Below are 24,802 nucleotides of genomic sequence, written 5' to 3' on the forward strand. Positions count from 1 at the left end.
TCTTTATTTATACATATTTGTTTCAATGGCGAAAAATGTAATTTGACTCTTATGGACGGATGACTAGGTGGAGTTGCTGCTTTGGGTCACTTATATATAACTATACATTATATGGCGAAGAAAGCCCAATAAAACGTTTATTGGGAGTCTTGTTATATGAAATATCCAAACATCTCAGTGGCCTTTCAGGAACAGTATCCTGCAATGGAAGAATCTGAGAAGGTGGGGAACAAGTTTCCTCATGCAAAAGACATGATAAACAAGGGAATAATATGAACCAAGCACAAGAGCTTCCGGTCAAAGTGCTGCGGGGCCGTGGACAGCAGAGTGCTGCTGCTGTGCTTCAAGCTCTGAGCGGTCATGTAGAACAACAGCGTTTATTTAAGGTCTGTTTGACTGATAAAGTGAAACCATCTGTTATATGTCATTGTTTCCAAAACACACAGTTTAACATGTCCACACAGATACAAAGCAACCAGCGTTTTATACACTTGAAATGCTCAGGGCTCCTTCTGGACGTCTGAGCTCCTTTTCCTATCTCTCGGGGGGGGGGGGGGGCGGGCAGCCCAGCCATCTTATGGAGAAAACACCTTTAAGCCACATGCAATCTCGTTCTTTCAGTCGCAACCCTAAACTCACTACCATATCTGAGGGTTGAAATATAGATATTCCAACCCTCAGCTATGGTAGGGAGTTTTTTAGTAATTCAAAAGCAGTGACTTCTGGCTCAGCTCCTTCTTCACCAATGGCTGCATCACTGCCGACGCCACACCGATCCACCTGTTGACCCTGAGATGGAGATGCCTTCACTTGGAGTAACAACTCACTCCCAAACCAGAGGGAGCAAGCCACCGCTTACTCGCCAGAGAACCGTGGCTTCAGAGGTGCCGACTCATCTCTCTTGGCCTGATGAAGCCAACAGAACCACATTGTGGCAAAGAGAAGAAATTCTGTATTCCACAAAGACACAACTTTCACACCTGTTATATCAGGACCGGCTGGCTCCTACCAACGGCCCCGGGCCGGCAGTACCCCATACTCCCATAGTAACCCCCACAAGACTACCTGTGGGACAAGTTGTAAGTCCAATAAAAGCAGGGATCAGCGAACTTCCTCAATCCCTCTAGTAATCCTGTCAGGGCAAAGTGATGGTCCACTGTTTCTCCTCGTGAATCTGAGGCCCAACAATCTGTCGTAGCCTCCCTTCTTCACCCTCTCACTTTCAGAGCTTATCCACTCCCGCCCGCTGCATCTAAACGAATATAATATTTTATACAAAATATTTCACACAAAAACAATTCATACCGGGAGCAATAAATAAACTTATCAACAAAAGGTTTTAATTGATTTGTGTAGGCAGAGGACCAGCTACCAAGATCCTATTGACCCAGAGCAGCGTTTGGCAGTGTGTCTGAGATAAATTGTTGTATAGCATAAGCTACTTTAAGCAATTTTATTAAGTTTTCTTTTAGCAAAATTCCAGGATAATGTTTTATCATTATGCAGCACAAGGTGCACAACAAAATGCAGTTATAACTAGTGATGGCGAGGTGAAGCTTCCTGAAGCATTGAAGCTTTCCATCCAATTGGTTCGCTCATGTACCGGAGCTTCATGGAGCTTCATTTGCTCTACTGCGCCACCAAGTGGACAATAGATGTAAAACAGGCAGAGTGATCATAACGACACTATGGCTTTGGTGTGTGAAGCTTTAAATTGAATGAATTATGTTTGTGACGCCAATACATCAATTATTAACTTATTAATATTGTGTCTATCTTTATGATATATTGGCGGGGTCAAAATCAAAACTCGAAACCAATTGGGAGAGGGTTGTGATGTGACTATGGGTCAGTGGTTAGAATGTATGTATGTAGAATGTAGGAGGAATGTAAACGACCAAAATGAGTGAATTTGAGTGCCTTCTGGTAAAGAATTATGCAGTGTACTGTATATGCCTAGAGCATTTATCGACAAAAAAGTGTATCTGATATGTTGCCTATGTTGCCTCATGATTTCAAGAATCATAAGAATGTGCGGCCTTGGTTCAGTGTACTTATTTCATACATCCATTCCACACAACAAGATTGGTTGATGCCTTTATTCATGAGGGAAAAGGTAAGAAACATCAACCTCACTTCAAAATGATTTTAAATATTTATTTGCAGTGAATCTTGGCATTCTGTGTGAAAGTACTCTACAGAAACAACTGTTGGATAAATATATATTGACGTGTGAATTCATCGCAAAAAAAATGCCTGAAAATAAACGCACCCTGGTGCATTTAGGTCTTAAACCTATTGATTTGTGTACAAGGCAAAGAGCAAAAATAAAGAATACATTATACAATACATAATGGTGATGTAAAGGAGGAAGTTCTCAAATAAATGAAGAGCATTATCTAAAAAGTCTGATTTTATATTTGATGTTATCCCTATTATCATAGCCTACTTTTCTGTTTGTTTTACTGCCAGCTTCTTTCATTCCCTCTATGTACCACATGGATGCATTGGGTAGGGGGTCTTCTAACATGGCCCGTGGAGGTCCCCGGACCTCATGTTGGGAACTGCAAACACACACGTTGTTGACGCCGCTCCATTCATTTCTCTCTCATCTGACTGAGAGGCAGACGGAGCTCTAGCGGCCAAACTCGCCTCCAACTCTGCACCATCGTCCTCAAAGTCAAACACTGGGGCAGTCGCTGCTCCGACTTCGCTTATTTTGGGTTTGGCGTTTTTTTTTGCAGCGCGCGCGCGTGTGTGTGTGTGCGTGTGTTGTAAGTTAGTTGTGAGCATGCAAGGCAACGGTCGTCACCGAAACAAGGAATCAAGGAGAACATGGACAAATCGTCAACTTATATTTTACAAATGCACTTTATATTTATTCATCTTTAGTCTGGAACTGAAGAGGAGCGCTACGGGTGAGGAAAATGTCAACTTTCGCTTAATTTCATTGATGTAAAAGTCGGGGGGAAAACCGAGCCGACGTTGAGCCTTTGGTGCATGCTTTTGTCTTTGTAACGACTTCCAGTTAGAGAATGCATTAGAAAGCAGATGCAAAGAGATCATTTCTACCTATTCTGGATGTGGTGCCTCCATATGCCACGAACCAAAAGTCCGAGCAGTGAGTGGAACCAGATGTGGAGGAAAGCGGGGGGAGTAAGGAAGGGGTTGCTGGCTTAGTGTTTCTACTGTGATTTCTATTTATGTAGCAAGTTTATTTCAAGCCGTAAAGCAACGCACCTTTTCGTCTTGTTGTTCTATTGTTGTGCCCACTGGTTTTAGTAGGCTAACCCTAACCCAGTGACGCTCAGTTGGCACCCTGCGGGCAGATGTGACCTTTACATCCTGTTACAGACTGTAATTAACACATTCAGTCTGGTCCTAGACCATAACATGTTATGGGATGCTGTGGAGGGTAAACCCACCGAGACGATGTGCTCCAGTAAAGATGAGACTAGATATAAATATCATTGTTTCATGTTGTTTGACCAGGTAATTATATCCTGGTAATCAGTTATCCAACATAACTGGCAATGACCTTTCTAGTACATTAATGAGATCATAAACTGGACTGCAACAGAGGTTGGGCATGATTTCTTTTCTCTTTTTTTTGGCACATAAAATGATACAAAGAGCAGGAATATATATGTCAGTATCAAGTCATTTATTGTAAATACTGAACACCATGTTATCTCTGGCCATTGTAGTCTTTTATTGTGCAATTAACCATATATGGTCATTTTCCTCACAAAGTATTTCAATGAGTGCCCTATTTAACACAATCACCTACTATACAGAAATGATCTGTTTTATCTTCTAAAAATAATTGAATTGTATGTTTTTATCATGCCAGACTCTGGGTATCATATGGCTTCTTATTACATTAATTTACCTATTTTAGTTTGGTCTAGAGGTCAGATTAAGATAATGAGATTGTAGGTTTACTCTCATATCCCTAAGAATATACTGCTACATTCTAAATAATCCTGAGCTCTTTTTGACTAGGCTTAGTTTCGTAACTTTAAGATGACTTGCAACCATCTGCCTCCAAATTACCCTGTTGCCAAAGTTAAGAATCCCCTTTCCATCACTTTTGGACCAAATGGATGAGCTGCAGAGGGATCTAAGGGGGAGCATTATCCTTGTTGATTTGTTTTATGAAATGTTCTATCTTTGTATTTGTTCCGTGAATTGTTTTCATAAGCCTCCAGAGTTGATTGGGAACAGCTCAGTGTGTTGTGACAGGGATGTCAGGAGGGTGGCATTGATGATTTAGAGGAAATATTCTTTCCCTGATTCATGACAATGCAACAGAGTTTATTTGGGCATGACTAACATCTAGTGTGGAATTTTAAAATAAGTTTCCCATTCACAATCTGTGGAGACTCTTTGGATGTCTCTGGTGCCAAGGTTCAGAGCAAAGTTGTTCATACACAAAATACCTAATCAAATAATTTGAACATTACTTTTAGTGGAATTGTACATCACTCTTATCTTACTATGATTTTACTGCCTAAACTGGGAGAAGTCGTTATACCGTGCTAAATAGAAGCACTTTCATAAGTTCCAGTTACTGAGTTTCTGAGTGACGCTGTAAGATGCTAATATGCTCCTCTTTCCCGATAGCGCCTCTCTCTCTGTCTCCTCTCCCATACTTTATTGGATGAGGTCAAACCTATCCACAGCTTGCGTTGCTTCAGAGGCCAGACCACCATAAAACACCAAAGACACAAACACAGCAGGCTGGAATTTCCTGCCTATTTGTTGGTTGCCATTTCATCACGCTGGTCAGTTAAAGTCCTGTTTTTTAAATCTCAGACATCTGTCAAAGTAAAGAGCGGTTAAGGGAAAAATGCCATCTGCTCCAACTGCAGTCTAGATCTCTAGATTAGATATAAGTGTATACAATAAATGAATAAGAAATGGACACTTTGTTTTAATTATGTGGCAGCCGCAATAAGTGACACCCCACCAAACAATGTGAGATGGAGAAGTTTGTTGAACTCGTCATTTCTAAAGGGTTTGCTGTTGATTCGACACCCACGTTCAAGTGTTATCCTCAAACGTGGTCCAACAGAATTGAGGAGGTGGAGGTTCTGGGAATATCTGCCTCTCTTGGCAAGTGTCTTTGGCCATGAGTTCCAGCCTCTCTCTTCAGCAGGAAACTGTCTTTAGTGTTGAAAAAAGGGGTGACAGGCCAAAGAAGAGGATGAGATCACAGCAGGAGAACTGTTGTGGCTTAGCTTTCACAGAGCTCAATGGCTTAAAGTTAATCTGGAATTCTGCACTCTCTCTGATTGCCCGGGAGTTTTCTCACATCAAACATCCAGTTGTGTCCCCTCCAGACTGGAATTAAAACTTGAATTTGCTTCTCGCTGTCTGGAACTGCAGCTTCAGGTTGTCGAGTTGTTCAAAAGCTTTTGCCAGGAACGTCTCATACAGTCACCATATTAATACTGAGCTTATATTCACATACTGAAGTGAACGCAACACTCAGTTTTACTGGGCTTGTTCTGGTGTGAAAATCTTCCCACATGCACCATTGGAGCAGTCAATGTGGGCTATTTTTAAAGGTGGCTTTAATTCCTATTGTGACAAAATGGCATAGAACAGAGTTATTGGCATGTGTGCCATGTCTTGTTAACAAGCCTGTATTGTGTAGCTCTATTTAAGTATATGTAAGGTTTGTACTTGTATTGAGAGGGGTAACTAAATCCTGAGCTAAGATTATAGTAGATCAACATCTTATTGTCTACTGTGGAAGACTCCCCACTGTGCCGTAATTGCAGAGTAGAGATGAATTGCAGCAGAGAACCAAGGACTTGTCTGTCACAGAGTGTTTATATGAACTATCCTGAGGGCCTAATGCATAATATAATGCATATGATTTTTAAGGCTGAAATGTATTAAACAATTTCGAAAATAAACTAAACAAAATCCCCCCTCCAAAAGAAACCTCCAGTTCTATCTTCATATATGCAAGTTTTAATCCAACTGATTCATCAATGCGTCGAGAAAATAACCAGCAAATTTAGATTTGAAAGAAAGAAGTGATATTATTTTCAATCTTTCACTTCCACTTTCAATGGAAATACCAGGCAGTGCATTTCCACAGGTCTTTACTGTTTTTTTTATTTTTTACATTTGATCCGGCTCTGGATTATGTTGCATTAATAGGAGTGACTACAATAACAGCCTCTTAGAAATATAGTCTCGAACCAAAGCAACTGAGATGTCCTGTGTTTGTACAGTTAACCTGGGAAAATGTACACGTTATGGTGTCCCTCAACACTGATTGGAATCTTTCATGATTAAAACAATGATCTGGCAGTAAACAAGCCGAACAGCTGGGTGTTGCTGTAAGAAGGATAGGTTGCAGATTATATCTGTTTATATCTTCCAAACGTATGTTGAACCACTGTGCCCCTGCGCTCCATTTCCGTGTCTGCTAACGACCAAATGAGCTAACACTATACTTCTGAGAAACTCAACTACAGAGCTGAGTGCAAGAAGAGGGCGTGTCTGTCGTTTCCTCCAGATTACAGGGAGTTTTATGGGGCTCTTGATGAGACTCTGTTGTCTCTGTGTCTATAAAAGCAGCACTGGAGGTTTGGAGTGTCTAAGCTTAGAGTTGGGAAACGAGGGATTGCCGCAGACTGAGAGGAGCGAAGTGTCCACATAGGAGTGTTGTGTTTTTCAGCCAAATGCCCAGTGATCTTTTCCCACCTTCCCCACTTCCTGGCCACTCTCAAGAGCCCGCTGAGGAGGAATGCTGAGGGTCTCACTTTCTCCCCTATGTCTTAGGTCTGAGAGAAGGGATGTATGTGTATTTTAGCAAGACCTTAATTTAGAATCCCTCCTACACTCCTGACTTGTCTTTCTATCTACCAACTTCACACAGACTCACAACCACACACCATATTCACAGTCCTGGCTTCTAGGTTAGCGATCTCTAAATCAGCAAAGAAAGAAAACCACATATATTCTTGAGAAAGGGAGTTGGATTTTGTTCTGGATATTCCAGTCCCTGAGGCTGGCATCCAGCCACTGCTCTGAATGTGTTAAATTCAATCGTTTTTTATTCCAGAACTCTCAGTATTTTGCAAACATTTACTGCAGAGTTCTTTAGTTCAACAGCTTGCAGGCAGCTATAGTTCCTCAGAGAATTACACTGAAATAATGCTAATAAAGACATCCATGTACAGCAGTATGAATATAGCTACACATTTCCCCTCCGAGGATCATCACAGTTTCATCAAATTCAGACCAGTAAAACATTCAGCTCTTTGTATTTGTCTTCCTACAGATTATCATGATAAAGACTTGATATATATCCACCAAAACTATCAACTGCTACTCTCTCCATGGTCAAACCCAGCATAAATAGACATCGCTAAATGTAGTGAACAAGATGAGATGCCATTCCAGGTCAGACCTTGAGAATGGGGTGAATTATTGACACCTGGTGAATGTCGAAATACTTCAACGGTGATTTACTAAACTTGAGTTAAAAACACATGCAATCACAGTTTATTGCATAACTGTTCTGCAATTACTTCCTGCGAAGAGCTCTTTTATATAATGTGTATGCATGATTTTAGGGTTATTATTACTATTAATACAACTGAAGTGTATTACGCAGGAACATCAGAGGCCACAACTCGCTCTAACACAGCACGGCATCTGTTATTGGAGATATTGATCCAGCTGCTGACCCGTTCTCTTGCCACATTAGCTGCGAACATGGAATCCTGTTTTAATCAGCATTATCGACTGATCCCATTGTTTCCCCCTCTCTGCACAGCGCCGCTGGACTCTGACGAGTTTGCGTTCTTCAATGAGGGCCCCCAGGGGTGCCTGGGAGTGCGGGATCACTCCCTCATTTTGTCTACCTCCTGTGAGGAAGACAGCCAGCGCTGGAAGTGGGTGACCCGGGGTCGTCTGTTCAACCTGGGCTCCTCCCTGTGCCTGGGCGTGACCACCGGGAATGTCAGCTCCAAATGGGACAGGTCTCCTCTGGGCGTGTACACCTGTGACCGCGAGCCTCCCAGAGTACGCTGGACCTGGAACTGTGGCCAGGTGTTGGACAACCTCAACAGCTACCTTCCCACGCCCATGTTTTGGAACACCTCCTCAACCTCCTCTCCTTCGAATCTCAAATGGACCCTGCATGGTGGTGGGCAGGACCTGTGCTCTCAAACATATCGTGGTAAGAAGGCTTGTAATCAAACAAGATCAGACTTGCACAGCAAGGACTCTTCAGATTGAAAGTCAAGCTTTACAAGATAACTACACTAAAATACCTTCATTTTTAAAATCACAAATCCTGAGTAACATAAAATATTTTATTGACAATTCAATAGATACAGATAAACACCATTTGCACAACCTTCTTGGCTAATTTAATTTATTTTTTTGATCATTACTATTTAAATTTGATTAAAAGAAAACATGGATGAAATTACAAATGTATTAATCAAAAGATTGAAGGAACAATAAATATAAAAAAAGTAATAATGGATTTTACCTCTTTTGTGAATTTGAAGCTTTTATGTGTCTTTTAAAGGTGTTTACAAGTTACAAGTGGCTAAAAGAGACAACAAAACATAATCACGTCGACTACGTGGTGATGTGAAATCATGCGATTGTGGTGCAGTTTGTTTATAGCCTCAGGTTAGCTTTTTACTTTTGCCGTTTGCGTTCACATCTCAAAAACCATAAAAGTGATGCTCCTTTGTTGCTGAACAAAATGTAAGTATGCAAGTATCATGAACGGTTGTTCGCCACAGAGCTAATATTCTGCAATAACCCAAAATCCAAGAAAAAAAAACATTTACTTTTTTGTCGAGAGAACCAGTACAATGCTTACATTGTATACCCTGTAGTAATAAAAAAATATTACACCACATAAAATCTATAAAAAATAAGGAATGAGATCACAAATTGGAGGAATATGCAAAGCCTTCTCTACTGACTAAGGTCTTTCATTTCCCAGCTGTGGTGATACAGTGACCCAGTGAGCTGCTCCTTCCCTGCATGTTGTGCTGCCTTAGTGCGGCAGATAGACTTGCTGTTGTGAATGCCACAGCTGTATCTGATCAAATGGATATCGCAAGTTGTTGCTTTTAGGGCATCTTTAGTGGCCGACTGCCAGTCAGACAGCCAAAGAAAACATTGCTGGTGCTTGTAAACTGCAGTAAACACGCAGAGTTGTCCTTGCCCTTGAGTATATTTTTATTTATGTATAGTTTTCAGTCCAGATTAAATCTAAGCATGGTGGTTCACAGCTAAGCCTCATTTCCGCTATTAGTACCACTCTTTCCAATATCAGATGTCATGGCTGTTCACTGACAAACTTGACGGCGAGGCGCAGCCAGTCATACGAGTCCACGGTTAACAAGATCTGCTTCACTGCAATTAAAACCAGATCTGCCATAAACGTAACACCAGAAAAGCTCCCTGTACTTTCTTCCTTATCCTTCCTCTCTTTGGCCTCTTTTGCTCTTTTGTGGCAAGGGAATTGGGCACGTAGACATTTTCAACTTTCAAGTGCCGATCTTCACACGTTTCTTTGTGAAGTCAACTCACTGCTGCAGAGGAATGCCTCTGACATTAGTCAGCGGAGTAGCGACTCCACTGCAGCCAGCCAGCGGTGGAGCAGAGAGGGAAGTCAGGGAGGGAGCTTCAGAAATCTTTCCTCCCTCGTTTAACATGTCTGCCCTACTTTCCATTGGCCTAACTTGTTCTGGTAACACTACAGATCCAGCCTCTCTTTTCTTCACACCACACTGCACTTTTGGAATCGAGAGACCAGAACAGCAACCTCAGGGTATTTTCTTAAACTGTAGCAACATAGCCACAGATATAGTTTATAAATTAAACTAGCCTGGTTCAAAAAGATCTGGCTATGGAATATAAATACGTCGATCTAATAATTTTCTTGTTTTTCTGTTGATTCGGTTTTAAGATAAAGTTCATAATAGCATTTTCCTGATAAGCTGCTTATTTGCGTTTGTTTCTTCTTCCTGCTGCTGACCACTATTTGACTTTACTGTTTTGACTGTAACATCATCCTCTGTTTTTCACCATGTGTTTGATTACACAAGTCACTGGGAAAACACATACGGTATTTCAGTTCAGCACAGTTCACAGCCATAACTTCAGGCAACACACGCATGTTCTGACTCTCCTGCGGCACGCAGAGATTTAACGTCTCTCTCCTCTTTGCTCCCCAGAGACCTACACGATCCAGGGGAACTCTCATGGCCGCCCCTGCTACTTTCCCTTCCTGTACGACAGCCAGTGGTTCCACAACTGCACCAGTATCGGGCGTGAGGACGGTCACCTCTGGTGCGCCACCACCTACGACTACGGCAAAGACGAGCGTTGGGGCTTCTGTCCTGTGAAGAGTGAGTTATCACTTTGCACTGGAGAAACTCAGCGAGCTTCTCCACAGTTTCCTCTCACCTAACTGTTAACTTTACTGTTATTTCCTCCTGCTCTCTCCCCCCCTGGTCTGACTAACGTCTTATCTCCCTCCCTCACTGCCAGACAGTGGCTGTGAGACGTTCTGGGATACTGACCCGCTGACAGAAAGCTGTTACCAGTTTAACTTCCAGGCTACGCTGTCATGGAGCGAGGCTCGCATCAGTTGCCAGCAGCAGGGAGCGGATTTGCTGAGCATCACCAAACTGCATGAGCAGACGTACATCAATGGTAAAGTCCATGTGCACATGTGTGCGTTTAGGTGCAGAGGCCTCTACTTGTGTTGTAGCAGTTTGTCTGAACACAATCGGCAAACAAAACTTCAGAAATAGCCAGCAAGCAACAAATGATTCAACACTGAGCCAAAAGTTAGATAATTAAACCTTGGTATACAACCGGGAATACATGAAATTAAGAGTCTGAGATTATATGGAATTTTAAGAATTTTTCCTGTGGAGGTATAATCTCATATTGATTAAATAGGCAGTAGCGTCACTGCCTATTTAATCTATGCATATATATTACATATAACAAGGAGGCATACGGTTTAATGGAGCCTTTGTTTCTTAGTTTGCTTGTGGAAAAACATAAAAAAAAATCAAACAATGATAGGCAATCTAGAGCAATGAAATGAGCTGTGGAACATCATATTTACTTCGCACAATCACTATCCCAACAGGAATAATTGATTTTTGGGATGTTGTGACCCTGTTGCCAATATTAGTCCATTATTATATAACAGTTATATCATCTGCCCAATTCAGTGTTGACAGTTCATGACAATCATGACAAACAGGAGAGATTGAAGTGGAAACACAATATTGACACACTACTTCCTTTACAGAATTAGAGCAAAACCCGTGGGTTTTTGTTGTATTTCATAACATTTGAGAAAGATGTTTTTCTGCTGTTTCAGGTTTGCTGACAGGCTACAGTGCTGCTTTGTGGATTGGCCTGAATGACCTGGACATCAATGGCGGTTGGCAATGGGCCGACTCCTCACCACTCAAATATCTCAACTGGGAGTCAGGTCAGACTGTAAAAACAACTCAACCTTTTTCTGGCTTTTTTTTAAAAGCTTGTTGTTTCTGTGCTCTTTTTTTAAACATATTTTTCTCAGAGAAGGCTGAATGAGCATGTTTTCGATTTTTTAGCAACACACTGCTCTGAGTTCAAATACACACTTGGTGGCCTTCCAGTGCATTTGCCGTCTTTTACTGTCGAGCACTGGAGTATTTGGCGGTCAAGTGCCTTGAACAAGGGTATCGTGGCAATAGAGATGTTTTGAAGAGTTTCTTTTTTACTCTCTTCCTTCAGACCAGCCAAACCATGCTGAGGAGGAGAACTGTGCTGTGATAAGAACTGAATCAGCGGGTCGTTGGCAAAACCGTGATTGTTCTGTTGCTCTGCCGTACGTCTGTAAGAAGAGGCCCAATGCCACTCTGGACCCCTTCACGACTGGTCAGTGTGGAGACATTGTTACAGCACTTACAGTACTGCCGCAGTGCCAAAGTTCAGAATTTGATGTTTTTTTTAATCTTTTTGCCCCTTCAGACTCGTGGGCAGATGATGAGAAATATGAGTGTAATGTGGGCTGGCAGGCCTTCCAGGCCGGCTGCTACAAGTTGACCTCAGAGAAGATTGACTGGGATACAGCTCAGAAAACCTGTCAGAGGATGGAGGCCAACCTGGTCAGCCTCCACACCCTACCTGAGCTGGAGTTCATCATACGCAACCTGAAGAAAGGTGCCCTTTTTTAAATAACTGCACTGTACCTTTTCTTCTGAACTGCATTGCTACTGGGAGCCAGCAATTTAATGAAATTAGTTAAATGTCTGTACCACATAAAACCCACTAGTAGTAGACTTTAAGGAATATAATACACTTTTTGAAAGATAAACGATGTTTCAGACTTATTTTTTTGAAATCACAAGGAAAAAAGTGTTGATTGTGTAACTAATCCTACTAAAGTCTAATGGGTTAATAGTTAAAAACACTTTCTAATAGATTTGTATGTATTTCATTTGAAAAAAAGTAAATCATTATTTTAAAAGAATAAAATATTTCCAGCTGTTTTCCTACATTGTATGCCTGCATCTCCAGAGCAGGCTGAAATGTAGTGGAAACCAGGAAGTTCACTCCTTTCCCAGAGCTGAAAAACAGCACATAAAGCAAGGAATCACATTTCTAGGTCAGGGAAATGCTCCAATGTAGTTATTGAACCTCATGGAAAGGTTAACCAGTTTCATATTATGGTCATCGTTGGAACCCTAAACCTATTTTAACCCTAGATGTGTGCTCCTTTATTGTCTTCCTAACCTGACTGTCTATCTGTGTTCTCTGCCCAGTGGTTTGATGCTACTTGATGTTTGTAATGTGTGTGTGTGTATGTGTGTATATATATGGATAGAATGTATATATATATATATATATATATATTTATACTGTCTTCATTATATTATCCACGACATTGCGCTGCACCTTAACTGCTTCTCTTTTGCACTCTGGACAGATGCAAACTCCATTTCGTTGTCATAGTACTTGTACTATGTGCAATGACAATAAAGTTGAATCTGCTACAATGACACATGCACAATGCATCAAGGTTAATGCTAATACATTTGTGCGTTTACTCAAGTAACATCTTTAATACTGGGTTGTACTGTTTTGTTGCTGCTTTTACTGAAGTAAAAGATCTGAATATTTCTTCCACCACTGCCTCTGTCAGATATTGACCAGCTATGGATAGGGCTCCATGACACTGAAATGCAAATGGACTTCCAATGGACCGACCACACCCCCGTCATCTTCACCTACTGGCACCCCTTTGAACCCAACAACTTCCGCAACACCCAAGAAGATTGCGTCTCCATCTGGGGAGCTGTGAGTGACCCCCCTTGCCCTTACACTGACCCTCAAAGTCTGGGGTCTTAATCACCTCAAATGGACTAATGGTCTCTCACTGACAGCGAGTCTCCTCCATTTGTATATATTTAACAGCTGTGTTCTCTCTTTCTCTTTGTGTCTTGCTTACATGTGCAGGAGGGCCGCTGGGATGACAGCCCTTGTAATCTGACTCTGGCCTCCATCTGTAAGAAACCAGGAAAAAAGAGTGACGGGGAGCCACAGCACCAAGACTGCAAACAAGTATGAATCTTTTGTATTATTATTATTGATACATACCTAATTTTTCTCCTTGACATATACTACTTATGCTTTAGATTAAAATAGTTTTCCCCATTTCTGGACTAGATACAATTCGTTTGTGTACCAGTTTTACTCCACAAAGAATCCATTCAGATTTCCTGTAGCTTTTCCATGCTCTTTTTCCAGCTGCTGACGATCTCTAGTGTTGCCGGGGGCATAATTATTATCCTAAGTATTTCAGCCTTTCCTTCACATTTTACCTCTTTCCCCAGAACTCTCCTTTGTCTCTCACCCGTCCACATGGTCTACTGGTCTGCCCCTAGTCTGTAACTGTTCAATAAATCGCTCCATCAAGACTGCGAGCATGCACCCCAGACAAACTAAAATCTGGATGCACACATTCATCTTAACACATACTGTACTTTCTCATGACCCAATAAAACAAAACAAAACACATATTTTGAAGGTATTCAAATTGGTACATATTGTTTGTAATTGTAAGTGTATTCGGTACAACATGCCTGCCTACTTGTACCCACATGGCAAACTAAATCCCATCTGGAGAATCCATCTACATCTGTCTCTGGTTTCAGTCCATAATTTTCTCCATATGAGATTATCATACCCCCTTACCTAACCTACCTAACCATTAGTGCTAATGGTCACTGTCCAAGTTAACAATTAAGGTTACTTTCCCAGTAATGTGCGACTTAATAGATATTTGTTGTGAGGAATGAAAATAAAGTGTGTGTTTGTTTATCTTTGTACTCTTCAGCAATGTTTTTTCCTTTTTTTTTACCAACCGTTAATTTGTGATGAAAACGATCTGAATTTGAGAGTTGTGCTGATTTGGATAACCATTTGTTTGGTGTAATGAATTTGTACCCCTCCTTGGGGAGCGAGGCATCATGGGTGGTCGTGCGACGGGGATCATTTGGCATGGCATGCTGCTGTGCCCTGAGGCGGTGCGACTTGTCTTACACAACGTGTGAAATAACGATGACAGAAAACCTGCTGACCGCCTCAGCAACATTACAGACCCCATCCAGCGCTGGGCTCATAACTCCAAAAATGTTATGGATTGCTCATCACTGTAATGCTGTCATTCATCTGAGCATCCACTCGGTACATGATAGTGTTGCATTTTTCCTTTATGCTTCCAAAGATGGTGATTTTATGATCAAGATAACTCAGTTGCTTCATAAACAGAGAGATGAGACAACAATGATCCCTAATGTCAGAGGCTGCCTGCGGCGGGAGCAGCTGCTTCAGGCCCCTCAGTCACCATGGGGGCCCTACAATAATTGAAAATGTTTTTTTTGTGATTATTTAACTGTTTAAAGACACAGTCCTGATTTTGTACACTATCAAATTTCCAAGGAACAACCACAAACAACCAGAAAGTCTATTTCAAAGGGACTATAATCAATATTATGTATAATAACAAAGTATGCAAGTTTTTTGTAAACAATGTTACAATATTGAAAAGTTTGCTCTCGGAGGTGAACCTACAGATAATCATCCTCTGAATCTACGGTCCTCCTCGGCTTTACAGAGCTTTCAAACGTTCAGCTTGTTATTTAGCTGTCTGGCTTAGCGTAACTTTCTAGCGCAGCAGGCAGCTGTTGACTGTGAAAAAGCAAACAAATAAACACTGCACACTACCTGCCCCGTAGCAAACAGCAAACAGGCATAATTAGAGACTAACTAGTCAACAGAGAGATTTTTCGTCTAGATGCTAAATATGATTGTGCAAAACATTGGGCTTATTCACACAAAACTGTATGCGCACTCTCTCACTATCATTGTCTTGCAAAAGTTCCCCCATTGTGATTTCCTGTGTATTGGCTGCTCCCTGCATCTGTACACGTCGACAACTATAGCAGGCCGACGTGATCTGTCAGCAGGGACTGAGGCCAGGGAAAAGTTATTTTTGCATGTCTAGACGTGTTCTTTGTATTCTGTGCAGCAGTTGACTGGAATAAGTGGACTCACTTCAGTTTTGACTGTAAAAAAACATTTTAATTATTTGCTGAGAGACACCATTTATATTTTTGTTTTTTACCAATGCAGAGGAGGATACTCTATGTTTTAGGTGTTGTTTGATTGTCTTTCTATCTGTGAGATTTTCCTTGATTCCTTGGTAAAACACCTCCTCTACCCTTAAAAAGTTCGGTGTTATTTTGAGCCTCTATTTTCCTTTAATGTTCCAATTTCTTGTTGGCCTATATATTGCAGCTCGGCCAGCTTCAGAATCCATCTACATCTGTCTCTGGTTTCAGTCCATAATTCTCTCCATATGACATTATCATACCCCCTACCTAACCTACCTAACCTCCTGAAGCTGGCCGAGCTAGGTCGTGCCGCTGAAACATGATTCATTTAAAAGTGTCATGTGTATTCTGGTGCACATCCAGATCCAGATTTTAAATGATTGATTTAGAAAATGTAAAGTTCTGCACAGTCTTTGAAGATGTTTGGGTTTCTTCGAATGGTGTATTTTATTAAAATGTTCAGATTTCATAATTTAATTTTCTATATCTCCTCTCCTCTCAGGGCTGGAACTGGCACAGCCCAGCTTGTTACTGGGTGGGAGAAGATCTGTTTACCTTTGATGAAGCCAGAAAGTCATGTGTGGACCATGGAGCCGCCCTCGTTACCATTACAAATAGGTGCGAACAGCAACACACACACACACACACACACACACACACACACACACAGTGACACACACAGACGTCACAGTGTTTTTTCACTCTCTTTAAAGGTTCGAGCAGGCCTTTGCAAATAGCCTGGTGTTCGGTCGCTCTGCTGATTCCTTCTGGATCGGGCTCCATGACCAGGTCAGCCCCGGCTCCTTCCACTGGCTCAGTGGGGATGAAGTGTCCTACACCAACTGGAATCGTGACCAGCCGGGTAGGTCACATATGTCCACGAGCATGTTCATGATTTACAGAATGAAGTGCAAATATGATCTGATAATTCATTACAGGATGCAGAATGACCAGATTAGGGTTGTTACAGTAGATTCCCAACCCACTTCATTTCTTTATTCCTGTTGCTGTGACAAGTTAACCTCTAGAGTTGGAGATTTTCATCATGAGGTCCATTCTGAACCAGAGCCCGGATTGGTGCCAAGTGTTTGAATGATGTAGTACACAGGAGAATACTCATTGAAAAAATGAATGCTATCATGGAGGTTGGATTAATGGTCATTTCTAAACCAGACCTGGAGATGCAAAAAACAGTTGTGGGCGAGTTCTCTGGCTTTAGAGTCATTGAAAGATCCAAAGATATGAACTCTCTGACCTCTGCACAGATTCTAGCTGCACTTTGAGACTCAAGTAGACATGGCTAGTTAAAGGATCTCTGTCTATTTTAGATAGATAGATTCTTAAGAGAGAATAGACTTGCATAGGTTTACAGCAAATGTTGCCCTTTCATTTCAGAACAGTTTATTGTAGCATTCGACACTCATAATTGTGCCATCACATTTTCCACACTTATTTTTTTCCTTTTCTCTATTTCCACACATTTCATCAGTGCAGCCTCAGTCTCTTTCTCTCCATTCACCCACTCACCGACGCTTCACCCTGTATGTATTTCAGTCAACGTCCGCGGAGGCTGCGTCTCCATGGCGACAGGCTTTGCAACAGGTCTGTGGGAGGTGAAAGAGTGTGCGTCATCAAAGGCGAAATTCATCTGCCGTCAGAACCAGGATGCGTCGCTGAGCCCCGGGCCCCCCGTCCCTCAGCCGACCCCGAGCCTCAGTGGCTCCTGTCCCAGCGGCTGGAAGAGCAACAGCAACCTGCACTACTGTTACAAGGTTCACGCAGCAATGTTTCACTGTCTCACACCATACCAGAAGTGTCCTTTAATCTCCTGTCACACTTTGGTTAATTAATTAATTAATTAATTCAGTCTTGGTCTAAAATGGCCGCTGCTAATATTTCAAATAGTTAATTAATCCTAATTTTAATGTATTATATGTAAATGCAGATATGATCACGTTTTACAAAGTAGGATAACAAATTCAAGGCAATATAGAAACATTAGTTTAACTTCTTGAAAACAAAATGTAGCTTCACTTTCTACGTGTCACGTCCTGTTTTATGATAATATTAGAGTTCAAATTATGTTTTCATTCAGCATTTCATATTTTATCATTATGAAATGCTGAAACACAGCTGTAGTTCAAAACAGAAATGAATCATAGATAATTTAGATATACATTATTCCAGAGAAAAGCAGTCTTTGTAACATTTGACCTATCTAAAGATATATTTGTAAACGCTTATATAGCACACATTATTCACTGCACAGGTTGAGACCATATGTATATCTGTTTGAACTGAACAGCCATGCACAAAAAATGTAAATAAAGTAAAATAAAGTGTAGAATTACCAAAATAATAACGGTAAAGTCAGTAACAAAAATAAGCTAACAGCACCAAATTCTCCTTTGTGCAGGTGTTTCATTCATCCCAGGTGGAGAAGAAGCTGAGCTGGCTGCAAGCTCACCTATCCTGCCGGAGACACGGAGCCAACCTGCTGAGCATCAGCAGCCCTGAGGAGGAGCACTTCGTTCTGCAGGTCCTCCATGAGGCCTTTGGGTGAGTGTGTGCCTCTGAACAGGTGACACGTGATGCAATATACTGACAACGAGGTAATGATGATAATGTGGCCCACAGGGAATCAGAGGACCACGAGCAGCACTGGTTTTGGATTGGACTGAACCGCAGAAACCCAATGGACAATGGCAGCTGGAAGTGGAGTGATGGACTGGCTGTGAGTAAAGACAAGACGCAACTTAACTCTCGACATATACTGAGCAGCACAATTGGTTTACTCTTTGCTTGTGTCTCAGTACACATACCAGAACTTCGGCCGCTACTACTACAACGTCAGGCAATGCGCTGCAGCAGACCTGGGCACGATGACCTGGCTGGCCATGCACTGTGACTCCGAGTTAGACTGGATCTGCAAGATCCCCAGAGGTACAACAACACTTCTGTGGGCTTATTTAAAAAAGACCTATACTCTATTGGTACATGAGCGCCGAAAATCTTTAAATCGTACTTTAGAATTTTGGTTTTTTATTTTTAATGTTGCACATTTTCTACTCATCTTTAGAATTACCCTTTTCCACCTACTGTATCACTCTCTGATTTGATTTCTTTAAGATCCCTTCCCCTTTTCTCATTGCATTTTTGGTCTTTTACATTATGTATGTCATGAAAAGTCTTTTATCTTGTGTGTTTGCTTCCAGGTAGTGTTGAGAAGGAACCAGACACCTCTGAAGGTCAGTCTCATCTTCTTAGCTTTGAACTTCTCTCGGCATGTTGAACTGATCTCCTGAGGCCTTATTTCAAAACCTTCCTATTATGTCTTTTGACCATCTTTCCTTCTTGTATTATCCCTCATCTGTCAGGCACCACTTCACCAGAGTGGATTGGCTTCCAGGAGGCTGAGTATAAATTCTTTGACCACCGCACCACTTGGGACCAGGCCCAGAGGATTTGCTCCTGGTTTGACTCCTCGCTGGCCTCCGTCCACTCAGCTGAGGAGGAAGCTTTCCTGGCAAACACTTTAAGCAAGGCACTGCACACTTTATCAAAAAGTTCATCACTGTTTGCATGAGTTGATGTAATGAAAAAAGGAAATTACTGGTGGTTGAGAAGGCAACCCGGCTTTATGAAAGCAGCACCCTCAGAAGTTCCGAACAAGCATCAGCATGTGTGATCTGTTTAATTACTGTCTTTGTTCTGCTGGCAGCCTTTCATACAGTCACTCCCTGCCTGTTTAAACGTCTGTGAGGCCTTGACTTGCCTTTTCACAGTTCATCTCTCACATTCAGATGGTAAAGGTGGAGGGTGACAACTGGTGGCTGGGTCTTCACACCTATGAAAATGATGGTCGTTTCCACTGGTCAGACCACTCTGTGCTCAATTATGTGTCCTGGGCCCTCGGGAGGCCGCACCCGGTCAGCCGCGATCGCAGATGTGTCCACATGGCCGCAAGCAAAGGTAAGAACAGCCCGAATATGAGATCTCATCAGACTAAATCAAATACAGCGCACACATGCATGAGCTTGCATTTTTCCCTCCTAAACAGCGGAGTGGGCTGATCAAAAGTGCCACTCTGACCTGCCTTACATATGTAAGAGAGTAAACGTCACAGGCACCATTCCTCCAACTCCGTCAACCCCCCACCCACCTGCAGGCTGTCCTGAGGGATGGTCTTCCTATCAACATAAGGTAGAGCCACAACACACCAGTAGTCCAGCATAATCAAATTCTTATGTTAAGTTGTATTAAGGATGCAGGGTATCTAGACTGCGTCAAATAAGTACGCCATACAGGCAGGGAATCGTAGCAAGGAAACATTAAGTACCTATTCATGTTTTATTTCACCTGTTTTTGTCTTTACTCAACCTAACCTGAGCCTTATTTCTTTAATGTGTTCAATGACATCTGGTGTTTCTGTAGTGTTTCAGAGTTTTTGATCAGACATACAAAGTCACATGGTCGGCAGCCAAGCTGAAATGTGAAACGCAGGGAGGTGTAATCGCAGTGGTGTCCAATCATTTGGAGCAAGGTAATTACAGCAGAATACAGTAGGTGTAAAGTCCAAATCAGGGAGGTGGGGTTGGACCCAGCTGAAGTTAATGAATTTACCTCTCCACAAATACAGATTACCTACTTCCACAGGTAGACTTACTTGTATATGGTAAATGTGTATGATCTCTCATTGTCAGCCGTATCAAATGGTTGTAGTATGTTATATTAAACATACTACACAATATGTCACAAATGTCCCTATATTTATCACTGTTCATATTACACATACACACTGATGCAATTGATTCTCTTCCTAATAGCCATTGTCACAACCCTGCTTCAAAATGCCAGCATTGATCTTTGGGTGGGCCTGACCTCAGACTCGAAAGGTCATTTCCAGTGGGCCAAATCTGGCCTGCTCAGCTACACCAACTGGGCTCCCGGAGAGCCACTGGACAATAGCGGACCACACCACGACAAGAACCCGGTACCCACAACACTCCGCTATTTGTACACGTGTCATGGTGTCATGGTCATCTTATCCCGTTCTGACGATTTCATTGTCACCTCTCAGGGAAACTGTGTGGTGATGATTCATGGGAACCCACAGAAGAACACGGGCATGTGGGCCTCCCGCGCCTGTGAGATGGAAAGCAATGGCTTCATCTGTCAAAGGTCACAAGGTGTGATGTTGAATTATGAAACAATAGACTGCTTTAAAAGTGCCGACTATTAACACCACAAACGGAAGTGTGACAAATTGTTTGACTTTGACGTTCCTTCAGACTCAGGTCTCCCTGCGGCCCCGGCTCTCATCCCTGCCTCCCTGTCACAGCCCGTAGAGCTGGGTGGAGTGACCTACCGGGTTGTGGAGAAGCGTCTGGACTGGACCGGCGCTCTGCACCTCTGTGAGTCTTTGAATGGGACCCTTGCCACGGTGAAGGACCCCTACCAGCAGGCTTACCTCACACTGCTGATCAACAACCTGCGCCGGCCTGCCTGGATCGGTATCTACAATTATGGAGTGAGCCTAATAACTTACAGTATGTCTTCGGCAACTGAAAGAAACTGCAGGGAATTGCAACTTACCTTTTTATGTTTTCAGGGACGGAGCTTCACCTGGATGGGTGAAGAGGAAGTGTCGTATTCAAACTGGAAAGATGGGGAGCCCCATCAGATGGCTGGATGCGGTCACATGACCACTACTGGGCAGTGGACTATGAGTCCCTGTGATGCTAAACTGGAGGCTGCTATCTGTCAAATTAGTGGTATGTGTGTGTAATGTAACAACAATAATATCAATTAACATGTGGCACAAATGCACCTACCAAGTCACCAGAATGCCATACACAGTGATGTTGTGTGTGCTGTTGAAACACCTTACCAGCAATTTTTCCTGACCAGTTACTGTAATTGAAATGTATTCATCTCATTTTCTTCCTTGCCAGATGAGCCGGTGTTTCATGAGTGGCTCTACCCCGGCCAGTGCCCCCACTCTCTGGGGGAGTGGTCATGGGTGCCTTTCAGAAACAACTGTTACGCCTTCAACCTACAAAGTCTTAGACTGCAGCAGGATGCACGTACATCCTGTAAAAAAGGTACCTCTCCTCCTGACTCCTGCTGCGCTGCCTGTACAGCTCATGATACTGAATTGAAAGCCAATTAAGAGCAACACTTTTGACCTTCTCCACTGTAAACATAATTGACAAAATGCATCAATATGTCTTAATTTAGAAGCGTTGTTCATCGAGCTAGCTGCACGATTGTTAAATCTCCTCGTATGATCAATTCCCATTTCCCTTTGTTCAATCTCTGTATTTCATCTTTTTTGTCTCTTTTAGTGGGAGCGGAACTTCTCTCTATCTTGGATGAGACTGAGAATGGATTTGTATGGGAACACATCCAGAGCTATGCAGAGCAGGCTCATGGAGCTTGGCTGGGCATCAGCGTGAAAGGTTCAGCCACATTGCATCAGACAGTCCGTCCTGCACTCTCTACAGCAGCAAACTCATTCACCTTTTTTTTGTTAAATCCTAGTGTATTCATTTTAGGCTGCTTGTCGGGAAAGGATCTTACTCCGTTTACAGATCATTTTCCTAATTCAGTAATAACAATAATATTCAATACGTTGTACCCTTCTTAGACTGTATATAAGAAGTTTTTTACGTGACGACTGATTATGATTTAAACATATGAAACAATTAATTAAGTAGAGGAAACCTAATTAAATTAGTTTCTCTCGTGTCAAATAAACGAGATAAAGCAAGGTGCATTATTCTGGAACTGTTCATTTATTCATCTTAATTAGGTAATTTAAGTGAAATGTATTTAATTATGATTGGTAAAATACCGAGAAGAACTAAATGCAATATTGGAAACCTCTATGACTAAACAGAGATGTGTGCCATTTGATGAATTAGCTCCCCTTCACAGTAAACTATAGAAACACTCCTTCTTGAGTTTATTTGAAGCTCCTCTGAGTGTGTGTGCGTCTGTTCCTGCGGCAGGTAGAGGACTTGTGTGGAGCGGGGACACAGAGATGCCGTACACCAACTGGGAGGCGCATGATGTCGCCTTCTCTGTTCTGTCTCCAAACTCCTGCTTCTGGATCCAGAGCAACAGTGGCCTGTGGAAGCCGGGCTCCTGCAGAAATCGCACACATGGAGTCATCTGCAAACTGCCTCGCAGTAAGCAAACACAAGACTGCTTTAGTCATTCTCAGATCCAGCTCTAGACTAGCCAACATTGAGACCAGAGCAAATTAAATCCTTTTCAAGGTTTCATAAATGCTGATTAAGTTTCTTGAGTGGGATGATCTATGTGTAGGAGGATCTGACACAATTAAATTATATGTATTTGTATTGCTTAAAATCACTAATTTGCCTAAGAAGGCTTTACAATCTGTACACATACAACATCCTCTGTCCCAGGACCCTCACATCGGTACAGGAAAAACTCCCCGAAATAAACCTTTTAACAGGGATAAAATAGGAAGAAACCTTCGGCAGAGCAACAGAGGAAGATCCCTGTATCAGGATGGACAAGAACAATAGTGTCATGTGTACAGAATGAACACCATAACAGAGTTACGATACAATCAAAGCATATGATATAAATTCTTGATATAGTGAGAGTAGTAAGCAGTGTCATAATGGAACATTTTACACTAATAAAAACAGCAACAGTTGATATAGAATAATAATAATGATAATAAAAGCAGTAATGATATCGGTAATAGTAATAGTAATGTGACTAACAATAATAATGATAGTAGCAGTGTCCTTTAACATCAAACCAATCAATAATTGATTCAAACACTATACGCTATCCCTTAAATGGATTAAAATAAATGAACAATGAAGCAGCCACAAAAAAGAAACATACAGTATATTTGTAAGTGTGGAGACCCAGTGGAACAACCTGAGAAATACTCCAATAATGGATGATATCAAGGATCAGTGACACATCTTTCCTAACTGTCCTTTCTTTCCTTTGCAGCTGTTGAGATCTCCGCTGTAACAAGTAAGCACAGTTATCTGCTGCCACGTCACTCTGTCCACTTGCCACTCAAAATAAATAACCAGAAAGTGACTTGTTTGCACTAATCCCGACATCCATCTTCTACCTCTTCCTAGTGGATAGCAACCACCTGCCCACTCTGATTATTGTCATGGTGACGGGCCTGGTGCTGGTGGTGCTCATCGTCGGCGTGATTTACTTGTACCGTCGGCGAACTGTCGGGTCCCGGGGGTCCTATGAAGGGGCCCGCTACAGCCGCACCAACTCCAGCCAGGCGGAGCAGGTCGAGAAGAACATCCTGGTGTCCGACATGGAGCTGAACGAGCAGGCAGAGTAGCAGAGAGCGACCTGGACCGACCCGACCTGACACAGGAGAGGCTGATTCAGACAGCCATTGTGGCATTCATGTTGTTGTTGTCTCTTTTGAAACCAAAAAAGATTCTTGAAGTGCTGAAGGGCTGTGTAGAGCGCAGCAGATGTTTAGTTATAAATTGAATCCTTGCCTTCAATCCTCTTCTGCCAAGACTTAACAGTTCTACCAATTTATCTCCAGATAAATTAGGTCTTTCCGTATGTACAGCTTTCCCCCAAAAGGCCACAAACGGATCTACTGGGGAGTTTAGGTTTATTACAGCAGCTAGAAAAGTTATACATAAATCGGTTTTATAAAATGACTTCTCACTGTCTCCTCTGGTGCCAATGTAAATTTTTGCTCGGTGTAAATTTCCTTTTTTGTTCCCATTTTGATTGAAAAAAAAAAGCAAAAAAAAAAAGAAGCAAAACGGTACAATCACACCCACAGATTGACTCTTAACTAAAACCATCTGTCTCTGTCCTCTAAATACATAGCCACAGTCTTCTCTGGAACCAAATTCACTTTATTTTTCTTCTGTTTTTGCCATGACAGTATTTACCTGAACTTGAGATGTGTTTTTGTTGTTTTATTGCATCCATGTCCTTCCCATTGATTTGTCATTATCTGTGCAGCTGTAGAGAACTGTTACTGATGATGCATGTGTGCTTTTTGTGAGTCCGCCTCTCTTCTCCTTTGTGATCTGACACGTCAGCACCAGCTGGCAGAAGAGCAGAGG

The 24,802-nt window shown here is 42.1% G+C and overlaps 1 protein-coding gene across 1 annotated transcript; it reads left to right on the forward strand.

Moving 5' to 3' along the window:
* Positions 1 to 2,791: 2,791 nt before the first annotated feature.
* Positions 2,792 to 24,066, forward strand: mrc2 (mannose receptor, C-type 2; the record flags this gene model as incomplete). The annotated part of the gene is made up of 28 exons (XM_079233861.1): positions 2,792 to 2,918; positions 7,805 to 8,209; positions 10,236 to 10,409; positions 10,552 to 10,716; positions 11,402 to 11,515; positions 11,803 to 11,946; positions 12,040 to 12,231; positions 13,214 to 13,368; positions 13,528 to 13,632; positions 16,189 to 16,304; positions 16,400 to 16,548; positions 17,241 to 17,458; positions 18,103 to 18,245; positions 18,324 to 18,420; positions 18,500 to 18,629; positions 18,902 to 18,934; positions 19,064 to 19,230; positions 19,490 to 19,658; positions 19,747 to 19,889; positions 20,121 to 20,229; positions 20,513 to 20,679; positions 20,767 to 20,875; positions 20,978 to 21,216; positions 21,298 to 21,460; positions 21,641 to 21,790; positions 22,034 to 22,147; positions 22,700 to 22,903; positions 23,828 to 24,066. The coding sequence occupies 28 exons, from the start codon at positions 2,792 to 2,794 to the stop codon at positions 24,046 to 24,048; spliced, it is 4,422 nt and encodes a 1,473-aa protein (XP_079089987.1). The 3' UTR covers positions 24,049 to 24,066.
* Positions 24,067 to 24,802: the final 736 nt, after the last annotated feature.

Source organism: Taurulus bubalis (assembly GCF_910589615.1).
Source record: "Taurulus bubalis genome assembly, chromosome: 17".
Taxonomy (NCBI): Eukaryota; Metazoa; Chordata; class Actinopteri; order Perciformes; family Cottidae; genus Taurulus; species Taurulus bubalis.